Below are 13,449 nucleotides of genomic sequence, written 5' to 3'. Positions count from 1 at the left end.
CCCACAGGGAAATAGTTTTTTTCTTCACATATCCCAGTGATGTGAGGAAACTGGGGTCAGCCGTGTTACAGTGCCCCTGGAGCAGAGAGAATTAAGGTCCTTGCTCAAGGGCCCCAAGAGTTGCAGCTTGGGGATACCAGGGCTTGAACTCCTGACCATCCAATCAGTAATCAGAGAGCCTTAACCACTGGAATGCTGCAGACAGCCAAAAATACAATGCTACAAAGATTTGCCCAATTCCCAAATAAAGGAAAAATCCAAGGAAGTATTTATTATTGTTATTAGAGTTTTATAGCGGTTCTAATTGAACTCCAGTCTATTTTATAGTCTGAGATCCTCAGAGTTCAGTTAAAGTGTTCAGGGAAGTGGTTAAGATGTCGGACTTCTGATTGGAAGTTGGTGAGTTCAAGTCCCAGCAAAAGCAAGGTGCCACTGTTGGGCCTTTTAACAAGGCCCTTAACCAGGGGTGTCCAATCTTTTTCACAAAGGACCGGTGTAGATTTTCATTCCAACCAAGCAAGTCCACACCAAATTCTACCTTTTTAGATCTAATGATTTTCATTTTTAATGACTATCAGGTTGGTTGGATTATTTGGTTGGTTGGAATGAAAACTTTTACCCACACCTGCCCTTTGTGGAAAAGATTGGAAACCACTGACATAAATCTCAACTGCTCAGTTGTATATACGATTGTAAGTTGGTCTGGATAGGGCCAAACGCTGTAACTGCATTACAAAGTTGAAGATATCTCAAATAAAAGGTTCCTCAGAGGCACAATGTCTTAGCTTCCTAAAAGTGATATAAGAAAAATCTAGGTTTTAAGGATCCACACTGTAGATTTAATTTCTGGCAGAGGGTCAAGCAGAGTAAGGCTTTAGTTTTATATCTTTTTAAGAGTCTATTAGCAAAGACATTTTGTAGTCATGGATACAGCCAAAGCTCAACAGAATACATTTCATCTCCTAGAAAAAAACCCAGAGGTACTAATCATAAGATTAAGAGATCAACATTTAATGTTTTATAAGATTATCAACAAACCACTTAAGATCATGTCCAAATCCTGATCTCAAAACTCAAGCAAATATTTATATAGTCAAAAGTCTGGATTATAGAGACACCTGACTTCTCCAGCCAGATGAGGTTCTTCCTCCAAACTGTTACTACAAACTTGGAGGCACACTTGTGGAAAGACATTTTCTTCTTCACTTGAACTAGGAGACTTAAACCTGTTCCAGCATAACGATGCTTCTGTGCACAACATCAGCTTCATGAAGATATGCTTTCCATGGGTTGGAGTGAAAGATCTCCTTCTTAGAGCGCCAATCCTACTGAACATGATAAATGTGTACAATGACTGCAGCCCAGGCCTCCTCCCCTACATCAGTACCTGGCTTAACTAACCACAAATCTTCACAAAATCTAATGTAACATCTTCCCAGAAGAGTGGAGATTATTACAACAGCAAATAAGGACTAAATGTGGAATGGTACGTTTAAAAAGGAGCTCAAAGTTCTTTCCATAAATAGGAGAACGTGTTCAAATCCACTCTTTAAAGAAGGTACGTCTGAAAACTCCATTTTGTCCGATAGACTAGAAATAAGAGCTTTCCTGAAAAACACGACTATCATGTGACCTTCACACTAAAAGGTGGCAGAATTTTGTACAATGCTGCTTCCTAAATAGTAGGAGTACACATCAGGACCAGGATCCCATAGAACCCCAAGGGACAGAAAGACATGAAGATTTGAAGCATGAGGCAGAGACGGATCTAGAAACTTACTTGTGGGGGGGGCAAGGGGGTGGCATGAGAATTGTGAGGGGTGGCAACACTGTTAAAGCAGCCTTGTAATGTTCTTGTGGATTCAGGAAATGATATAGACGTTCAGTGTATACACACATATTGGTCTATAAAAATGAAATAAAGACTGGTGTGTGACTGACTTTACCTAACCTTGATTATATGGATTGGAAAGACATAAATGGTTTGAGATGGTACGGTATATTTAACTTCTGCTTCTCGAGTTTTTTGACAAACAATGCAGACTATATATAGATACAAAGCCTCAATGTATCAGGTACTAGTTTACTCAAGTCAAAAACAGAACAATTACACAAAAAACACATTATATCAGCATATCGACAGATTGTCACGTGACCTCATTAGTCAAAATTTTGGATAATTCTAAAAATGCTTACGTTGAGATGCTACTCATTAATACATGCAAAGATCTCACAATGAACTATAATAATATCTAATATACTTGCATGTATATTTATTCGTATGCTTTGAATCGTTTAAAGAGCCGAGTCATTTGATTGTGATCAGGCTGGTTGCATTAAAGGCAATTGATTCACTAAAACGAAGCGGATCATAAGAGTCGTTTGTTTGGACCATGCTTTTATTGAAAGATGAGATTTCTTGCCATTATTTACGGGTGTGTGGGTTGTTGATGTCATCACACTGAAGCACAGCTGCTGTAAATAGGTCGAGGAAACTAATTACATTTATATTTTAAACATTGGGATGCCGGTGCTGGAGCGGCAGATAGGGTGGTGATGCTTTTATTTAGCGTGGCAGTTGCCACCCCGTGCCACCCCGGTAGATCCAGCCCTGGTTCGAGGTACAGAGAACCAACTCTTTTTTAAGGATTCATGCTAGCGTGGACTGATCTGAGCCCAGAAGAGCAGACTCATCACCCACCTGATGGAGACTCTTTTGGTTCTTCAGGAACGGGAAGTGCAGCAATATCGGGTTCCAGCAAAACGGAAACTTCCTCTTCGACAGCCATGAAAGCTCCTGCAACATCAAGAAAAAAAAACCTCATGCAGCAGAAAAACTCATGTTGTGACAAATATGCTTATGAGGAAGCCCTGTGGCGGCTACTACGATCATTAAATTCCAATCTTATGACTCCGCGTTTACGACGTTGGCAAAGCGGCCGGGCTGCGTTCCAGGAAACGCGGGGATTTGAATAATGCGCGTTATGTAATATTTTCAGGGCAATGAGAAGATTAATTAAATTCTCAGAGCAGATGTAAAGCAGCACTCGGCTCGAACCGCAAAGCGGATATATTCTTAACTTCATTTCGCCACTTCTTCACTGAAGAGCTCAAGTGCTTATGTTATAGCTACTCATAAAAAGCTAGAAGCATTAAGAGCGTGCTAAAAATATATTTTGTATATAAATATGTTAAATATATACAAGAAATAAAACAAATAAGGTTACAATGATAAAAGAAAAGAATCCATGATGCAGCGGAGTTGGTGTTACCACCCAAAAGTTGATTATTCTACTTTATTTTATTTGTACATAATTTTTTATGAAAATCATAATTTTTTTAAAAATATATATTTAATATATTTAAATCAAAACAAATATATGTCCAAGCAGGCATTTTATTTCAAAGTGTTTTAAAATGTAAACTGTTAATAATAATAATAATAATAATAATAATAATAATAATAATAATAATAATGTTAATAATAATAATAATAATGTTAATAATAATAATAATAATGCTAATAATAATAATAATAATAATGTTAATAATAATAATAATGTTAATAATAATAATAATAATAATAATAATAATAATGTTAATAATAATAATAATAATAATAATAATGTTAATAATAATAATAATAATAATAATGTTAATAATAATAATGTTAATAATAATGTTAATAATAATAATAATAATAATAATAATGTTAATAATAATGATAATGTTAATAATAATAATAATAATAATAATAATAATAATAATGTTAATAATAATAATAATAATGTTAATAATAATAATAATAATGCTAATAATAATAATAATAATAATGTTAATAATAATAATAATGTTAATAATAATAATAATAATAATAATAATAATAATAATAATGTTAATAATAATAATAATAATAATAATAATGTTAATAATAATAATAATAATAATAATGTTAATAATAATAATGTTAATAATAATGTTAATAATAATAATAATAATAATAATAATGTTAATAATAATGATAATGTTAATAATAATAATAATAATAATAATAATAATAATAATGTTAATAATAATAATAATAATGTTAATAATAATAATAATGGTAATAATAATAATAATAATAATAATAATGTTAATAATAATAATAATAATAATAATAATAATAATGTTAATAATAATGTTAATAATAATAATAATAATATTAATAATAATAATAATAATAATGTTAATAATAATAATAATAATAATGTTATTAATAATAATAATAATAATAATAATAATAATAATAATGTTAATAATAATAATAATAATAATAATAATAATAATAATGTTAATAATAATAATAATAATAATAATAATAATAATGTTAATAATAATGTTAATAATAATAATAATAATATTAATAATAATAATAATAATAATGTTAATAATAATAATAATAATGTTATTAATAATAATAATAATAATGTAAATAATAATAATAATAAACAAAAATTTAAAATTTAGCATTTCTGCCCCCAACAGTGTTTTCTGACTATGACCAATTAGACCTTTCCGACCAATCAGACCTTTCCGACCAATTAAAATGAAGACTGCACACTTGAATACATTTCTGGGATAATATTAAATATACACTATTGGTTCAAAAGTTTGTGGACACCTGACCATAATATTGGCATGTACTCTTTATGAACATTTCACATTTTGGCCCCATTTGCACTTGCAATAACCTCCACTCTTCTGGGAAGGTGTTTGTGAAGATTCTGTGCTCCTTCAGGCACGAGTGTGATAGTGAAGTCAGGTAGTGATGTAGATGGGGTGAGGAGGACTGGGGTTCACATTCATCCCAATAGGTTTATTGAAGCAGGAGATCTTTATATCTTCAAATGCATGGAAGACATATCTTCATGCAATGAGCTTTGTACATCTTTGTGTCATGCTGGAACAGCTTTGGGTCTCCAAGTTCAAGTGAAAATGAAACTTTCATGAAAAAAATCTGGTGTCCCAACACTTTTGTACAAACATGATGACAGTGACAGTAGACCCAAAAAACAAAACTCATCTCTTACACTCAATTTCTCTTCTCATTCTCCCTGCCATCCGTCGCTCACTGTTTTATGACTAGGACTAACAGTGCAAGCCATCGAAGTCAGGCATCACCATGGCAACATATATCTGCCCGTGCCATACTTGTTAAACCGAGCTGATACGATGCCCACTGGGGCAAAATAACAAACAAAAAACCCCAGGTTTATAAACAAACACTGGCTGTGCTGTTAGTTCTTAATTTAACTCCGGTACCCAAAGCAGAGCTTCCAGGAAACACAAACGCAGAGAGAAAAACAAACCTCATCAATCAAAACCAGGCATTTAATACGCAGAGACACTTTTAAGAAAATCACATCACACGTTAATAAGCACGTGTCTCAGAACGATCGTAGCGGTGTCGAAACATAACACGTGAGCGGATTCCCCACGAGACGATCCGACAACTGTTCTAAATAATCATCAATGCTAACATCACGGTGTCTCCGGGGTTTGACTTTGGGGTTTGGTTGGGATTTGAACTTTGATTTCAGGACAGCAACACGGCATATTCGCAAAATTCAGCGAGATGAGATGAACTTCGTCATCTCGCTAGTCCCCTTTTTCAGCCGAGTCAGGATGAGACCTGAGGACTCCATGCGTGTGAAGGTGACCAGGCGTGTAACCATGACCAGGCGTGCAGCCTGAAACGTCTGGGAATTTCCTCACAGCGCATCATATTACTGCAGTGGAGACGTGAGCTCCAGCTTCAAATTACAGCCAAAGCCAGCGATATGTCCTCTTCTAAAGTGTTACTCGTTTTTCTTCGTCCTATTTTCCTTCTACCGAACATCATCCAGTTCCTGCATTACAGCAGCTATTAACACTCTTTCCATTAGAAGCTTCTTCAAAGAAACCTCTGTAGTTTACTGAATAAACCACTCGGCCCTGAAGAGAACTCTGGGGACAAACACGGAACATGATCAACATTCATTTCTGTTCAAGATGAAGTTGGGAAACCTGTGATGAAATTTAAACAGCACCACCTCCTAGAGTAGAGAACCCTACTGGAGAACTCATCCTGGTCTTATACTATATATCTTGATGAATCTGGAAAACCAAATTCATAGAACCTGCTCTGAAGAACTCGTACTAGAGAACCAGACTGAAGATCCTGCACTACAGATCTTATACTGGAGAACCAGACTCAAGATCCTGCACTACAGATCTTATACTGAAGAACCAGACTGAAGATCCTGCACTACAGATCTTATACTGGAGAACCAGTATTGCAAAACACCTACTGCAGATGTGGTAGTGGAAAATCTGTACTATAGAACCTACACCAAAAATCATGCAAAAAAAGATCATACTAGAAAGAACTGTACTGTAGACCTTCTATAGGAGAACCTGTACAGTAGACCTTCTATAGGAGAACCTGTACAGTAGACCTTCTATAGGAGAACCTGTACAGTAGACCTTCTATAGGAGACCCTGTACTGTAGACCTTCTATAGGAGAACCTGTACACTAGACCTTCTATAGGAGAACCTGTACTGTAGACCTTCTATAGGAGAACCTGTACAGTAGACCTTCTATAGGAGAACCTGTACAGTAGACCTTCTATAGGAGAACCTGTACAGTAGACCTTCTATAGGAGACCCTGTACTGTAGACCTTCTATAGGAGAACCTGTACACTAGACCTTCTATAGGAGAACCTGTACTGTAGACCTTCTATAGGAGAACCTGTACTGTAGACCTTCTATAGTAAAACCTGTACTGTAGACCTTCTATAGGAGAACCTGTACTGTAGACCTTCTATAGGAGAACCTGTACTGTAGATCTTCTATAGGAGAACCTGTACTGTAGACCTTCTATAGTAAAACCTGTACTGTAGACCTTCTATAGGAGAACCTGTACTGTAGACCTTCTATAGTAAAACCTGTACTGTAGACCTTCTATAGTAAAACCTGTACTGTAGACCTTCTATAGGAGAACCTGTACTGTAGACCTTCTATAGGAGAACCTGTACTGTAGACTTTCTATAGAAGAACCTGTACTGTAGACCTTCTATAGGAGAACCTGTACTGTAGATCTTCTATAGGAGAACCTGTACTGTAGACCTTCTATAGGAGAACCTGTACTGTAGACCTTCTATAGGAGAACCTGTACTGTAGACCTCGTCCTGGACAACCTGTACTGTAGACCTTCTATAGGAGAACCTGTACTGTAGACCTTCTATAGGAGAACCTGTACTGTAGATCTTCTATAGGAGAACCTGTACTGTAGACCTTCTATAGGAGAACCTGTACTGTAGACCTCGTCCTGGACAACCTGTACTGTAGAATTTGCTCTAGAGAAATCCGACAGGCGAGAGAACGAGAGCAGTGTTTCTTTCCCAGGCAGCTGGCCGAAGCCCAACACGTCCGGCTCTCAAAGACGCCTTACGGCTCCTCGCCCACTCACGCCAACACCCGCCCACCATCTCTCTCTCAGCACACAGAAACACATTCACACGGGGAAAAGGAGAAGGGGGGCAAAATCCGCCGAGAATCCACGGCACGATTCGTCTCGCTGCCATCGGCCCTGCGTTTTCATTCCAGCAGGTAATAACGACGGGAAAAAAGAAAATAGGGTTCGCGTTTTGCGTTTCCGGGGTGGGAGGGCAGGTCACCAGCTGCTGATGGGAAAACAGAGATTCCTCATGATGGATCTCGCTCTCAAATCCTCTGTGAGATCTAGAGGAGCGTAATACTTGTCACATGTACACATGAAATTCTTTCTTCGCATATCCCTGGGGTCAGAGTGCAGGAATACCGGGGTTTGAACCGCCAATTTTCTGATCACCAACCCAGAGACTGAATTGGGCAGATGCCCCTTCTCCAGAGTAGGGTTGCAAAATTCCAAATATTTTCAAGACTGGAAACTTTCCATTGGCATGAACGGGAATTGAAAAAAAAAGCAGGTGAGCAGATAAACGGGAACTTAAATATGGTCTTGCAGAATCATTTTGTTTAAACCAACCAGATTCAATGCAGTTTGAGTTGAATTTCTACCTGCACTTTCATCAATCACATGCACACACTTACTGCAGGGTCACTGAGGCCACGCCCACTACATGCACTGAACCCTATCCATCGCATAACACACGTCATTTCTTAAAATCCTGCACACTAAATAATGTTTCCAAATAAATAAATGATACATGTTTTTATACATTACATAATACATTTTTAAATCTGTATCAGTTTGCATTAATCAGCTTATGAACAAACAACGTTTCTATATATGTTTGTATATGATACAGTTTATATACATTTCCCCAAATTTCTACTCCAATCAATTCCCACTAATTCCCAGAAAACTCCTGTAAACTCCAATCAATTTACGTAAACTCCAATAAGCTCCCGAACATTCCAATCATTTCCGATAAAGTACTGTAAACTCCCATGAACCCCTGCAAACTTACATTAATCACTATAAATTCCAGTAAACTCATCAATTTCCAGAATTCTTTACAAACTACCTCCAATTCATATAAAAACTCCTTTAAACTCCCATAAATTCCAATCAATTCTCATAAATTCCTGTAAACTCTAATAAATTCCCATCAGTTCTTGGTAAATCTCCATATGGAAATATTTCCTAAATTCTTCAGATGAAGTTACCATGGAAATTTACCAGAGGTTTTCCACCTCTTTTGCAACCCCACTGCGGGTGAGAGTTAAGGGCCTTACTCAGGAGCCCAGCAGTGGCATCTTCTTTACAGCTGGAATTTGACTTCCGGTCAGAAAGCTACTGCTTCCCTGCACTCCCACAATAGGTTGTGCTGTGGAGCGAGAAAACAGATTTCCTGTTCCTTCGCTGCACTCCGCAAGGTCAGGATCCGATTAGATGAAGGTCGTCACGGGTAACTCGCACATAAAGTGTGGATCTTCTCCAAAGTTGGAGACACAGTTGTGTAAAACGTCTTTGGATGCAGAAGAATACAATTTTTCCTTTACTTGAACTAGGAGACCCAAACCTGTTCCAGCATGACACCGCCCCTGTGCACAAAGCTAGCTCCATAAAGATACATGGGTTGGAGTGAAAGGTCTTGAGTGGCCTGGTGAAGAGGTGAGGAACAAGGAAACACACACGCGCACGCACGCACGCACGCACGCACGCGTCACAGTGCTGTTTGACAGACAGTTGGAGAAAAACCAAACATCTGGTCTGTAGAATCAGGTGATCCCTGAACCTGTCTCAGAGATTCCCTGTGTTTAAACAGACACAGAAAGTAGGACCACGAAAAAAGCAATTTGTCTTTTAGTCTACCTGCACACGCCCGCACAAACACGCCTGCACGTGCACACACGCAAGCACACGCACACACACACACACACACACCCAGCTGAAGTGACAAAGACACTGTAATTACAGCAGTGACAGCAGAGAGGCAACACATTACATCTCTGTCAGTCTCCATCCTACAGACTGGAGTACGACTACGTGTCTGTCCTACTGATACACTTCACACCTTACACTCTCTCTCTCTCTCTCTCTCTCTCTCTCTCTCTCTCTCTGATAGATATATATATATATATATATATATATATACACACACACACACACACACACACACACACACGGAGAGAGAGCGCGAACGACAGACAGACAGACCGACAGACCGACAGGCAGATTAAAGACCCATTGGCTCCTATGAGAAAAACAACAGGCGCCAAATTATATTTTTAAGTGCCACACAGGAAAGAACTTTATAAAATGTAAAACATGTACTTCCAGTCGCATGGCCTGGGAACTGAAGCGATCATAGGCGGTGTTGATTTGTATATTTTCTGCACATGACACTGCGAGCCTTAACGATGTTCTCTGTGGCACGCTTCTCACCCTTATTTGATCAGGGGCATTTTTTATGCTTTTGACTATCGGCGTGTTTTCTTACCGTCTCTTCCTGAAAGGATCTGTTTTGGTAATAAAATCAGTTTCCCCGCAATTTCTCCACCCGCTTTAGAGCAGAAGTCACAGAACTTTTCCTGCGTCTCGTGATCGAACCTCATCAGGAACTTTTTTCAAATGTCTTTTGGTGCTTTTATTTAAGTTTTCACTGACGGACATGGAAAGATGTTCCTCAGTGTTTCGGTCATGCTCCCTCTCTCCAACGCTGGCACAACTGCAGCCTGCTTTTTACTAACAGGTGGTAAGACCGAGACCGAGACTGTTGTAAAAAGGTGTCCAGGCGGCGCATGCGTCTTCGTTTATTACATCAACAAATGATGCGATTGTCTAATTCCTCACAGAACACACACATAAAAAGTCATAACATGCAGATTATTCGGTCATAACGTGTACGTTTATATGGTCGCGGGTGGCGATTTTAGCAAAAATATTGCTCGCAAGTTATTATTTTAGTCACAAATGCAACCATTTTAGTCGCAGTTCCTGATTTCTTAATGTTTCAGATCATCAAACTAATTTACATATTAGTAAAAGATACACAAGTGAACACAACATGCAGTTTTTAAAGGAAGGTTTTTATTATGGAGGGAAAATAAAATCCAAAACTACATGGCCCTGTGTGAAAAAGTATTTGCCCCCTAAACCTAATAACTGGTTTTGCCGCCCTTAGCAGCAACGACAGCAATCAAGCGTTTGTGATAACTCGCACTGAGTCTGTTTCTGCGCTGTGGAGGAATTTTGGTCACTCATCTATGCAGAATTGTTGTAATTCAGCCACATTGGAGGATTTTTGAACATGAACCGCCTTCTTAAGGTCATGCCACAGCATCTCAGTAGGATTCAGGTCAGGACTTTGATTAGGCCACTCCAAAGTCTTCATTTAGTTTTTCTTCAGACATTCACAGGTGAACTTGCTGGTGTGTTTTGAAACATTGTCCTGCTGCAGAACCGCTTCAGCTTGAGGTCAGGAACAGATGGCCGGATTTTCTCCTTCAGGATTTTTTGGTAAACAGCAGAATTCATGGTTCCATTTATCACAGCAAGTCTTTCAGGTCCTGAAGCAGCAAAACAGCCCCAGACCATCACACTACCACCACCATATTTTACTGTTGTATGATTTTCTTTTTCTGAAATGTGCTGTTACTTTTACACGAGACGTAATAAGACACACACACCTTCCAAAAAGTTCAACTTTTGTCTCGTCAGTCCACAGACTATTTTCCCAAAAGTCTTGGGGATCATCAACATGATGACCTGGCAAAACTGAGATGAGCCTTTATGTTCTTTTTGATCAGCAGCGGTTTTGGTCTTGGAACTCTGCCATGCAGACCATTTTTGCCGAGTCTCTTTCTTATGGTGGAGTCATGAACATTGACCTTAACTGAGGCATGTGAGACCTGCAGTTCTTTGGATGATGTTGTGGGGTCTTTTGTGAGCTCTTGGAGGAGTCGTCCCAGTGCTCTTGGGGTAATTTTGGTCGGCTGGAGACTCCTGGGAAGGTTCTCCACTGTTCCATGTTTTTGCTATTTGTGAATAATGGCTCTCACTGTGGTTCACTGGAGTCCCAAAGCTTTAGAAACGGCTTTATAACCTTCTTCAGACTGATAGATCTCAGTTACTTTCTTTCTCATTTGTTTCTGAATTTCTTTGGATCTCGGCATTATGAGTAGCTTTTGAGGATCTTTTGATCTACTTCACTTTATCAGGCAGGTCCTATTTAAGAGATTTCTTGATTGTGAACAGGTGTGGCAGTAATCAGGCCTCAGTGTGGTGAGAGAAATTCAACTCAGGTGTGATAAACCAGTTTTAACACGGGGGCAAACACTTTTTCACACAGGGCCATGTAGTTTTGGATTTTGTTTTCACTCAATAATAAAAACCTTAATTTAAAAACTGCATGTTGTGTTCACTTTTACTAATATTTAAATCAGTTTGATGATCTGAAACATTAAAGTGTGAAAAACATGCACAAAAATAAGAAATCAGGAAGGGGGCAAACACTTTTTCACACCACTGTATCTCTGTCTCTCATTTTATCCCATTCTCTTTCTATCTTAATCTCTCTCTCTTTCACTTAGCTCTCTCATTCTCTCTATCTGAACAAGTTTGTCTCTCTCATTCCCTCTCACTTAGTTTCTCATTCTCCCTCTCCTCTCAGTTTCTCTATATCTCTCTCTCATTCTCTTTTCACTTTGTTTTTAATCTCTCTCACTTTTTATCTATCACTTTCTCCCTATTCTCTCTCTATTCTCTTGCACTTAGTTTCTCTCTATCTCTCTCTTGTATCTATTACCAACACTTTTTCCCAATTCTCTCACTCTATCTAAATCTCTCTCTATCCATCTCAATCGTTTTCTCTCTTCCACTTAGTTTCCCCCTCTCCGTTGCTCAGTATCCACTCTTTCACTTCAGTTCTCTCTCACTTTCTCAATTTCTCTCCCTCTCTCTTCCTTATTGTGTTTTAATCTCACCCATGCTGTCTTTCTCTTTCCCTCACTTCGTCTTTCTTTCTCCCTCTGTCTCTCTGTTAAGATTAAGGATTTAAAGGTTGCTTTATTGGCAGGACAAATATGGGGATTTTTTTTTTTTTGCCACAACAAAGAACATACAGACACAAAACAACGAAAATAAGTGTCTCTCTCACTCACTCACTCACTCATTCACTCATTCACTCATTCACACTCCACAAAACTCCACTCACATACATACTGAATACTGAAATCAGTATGAAGTGACTATGAAGTGTGTGTGTGTGTGTGTGTGTGTGTGTGTGTGTTTCCGTCTCAGATCAGTGAGAACTTGAGCAGGAGATGAGAGTACTCTTGAGAAGGTTGTGAGACAATCAGCTCTGTGAGCAGTGAGAACTTGAGCAGGAGATGAGACTGCTCGAAAGAACAGAGAGAACAGAGAGAACAGGAACTCACCCTCGGCGGCGGCGGCGGTGGTGTCGGGGTCAGATGGCACGGTGTCCTGGACAGTGTGGATGAGTGTGCTCTCGGTGCAGTCCGGCTCCTCCTGCTTACACACGCCGCACGTGTATCCGTCCTGCACGTGATCACCGTCCTGCTTCACACACTCCACGTGAACACACCTGAGACACACACACACTACATCAGCATTGTACACACTGACTGCTTCCTACTTCCCATAGAGGATGAGGCACAGGGAACACACACACACACACACACACACACACACACACACACACACACACACACACACACACACACACACACACACACACACACACACTGGAGTAAGAGATCTTTAAAGGCAGTAGATTTGAAAGATGGCTCACAGCTGGATCTGGTCCTCTCTTGCACATCTTGCTGCAGGGAAGCCTTAGGCCTCCACACACACACACACACACACACACACACACACACACACACACACACTAACACTCAACACACCAACAATACACACTCATACACCACCAATACACACACACACACTCATACA

At 38.8% G+C, this 13,449-nt stretch overlaps 1 protein-coding gene across 16 annotated transcripts in view; it reads right to left on the bottom strand.

The window, feature by feature from the left end:
* Positions 1-13,449, bottom strand: part of kmt2ca (lysine (K)-specific methyltransferase 2Ca) — a 191,174-nt gene that overhangs the window by 96,538 nt on the left and 81,187 nt on the right. For 15 of the 16 annotated variants that reach the window (XM_083543047.1, XM_083543040.1, XM_083543041.1 and 12 more), the window contains exons 12-13: positions 12,912-13,078; positions 2,702-2,797 (exon numbers count right to left, since the gene is read on the bottom strand). In XM_083543047.1, the coding sequence (XP_083399173.1) occupies positions 2,702-2,797; positions 12,912-13,078 (263 nt within the window). The remainder of the gene's footprint in view (positions 1-2,701; positions 2,798-12,911; positions 13,079-13,449) is intronic. The other variant, XM_083543046.1, reaches the window with a different exon arrangement.

The sequence above is a fragment of the Silurus aristotelis genome (genome assembly GCF_946808225.1).
Source record: "Silurus aristotelis genome assembly, chromosome: 1".
NCBI classification, from domain to species: Eukaryota; Metazoa; Chordata; class Actinopteri; order Siluriformes; family Siluridae; genus Silurus; species Silurus aristotelis.
This window is presented reverse-complemented; position numbering and strand designations above follow the sequence as displayed.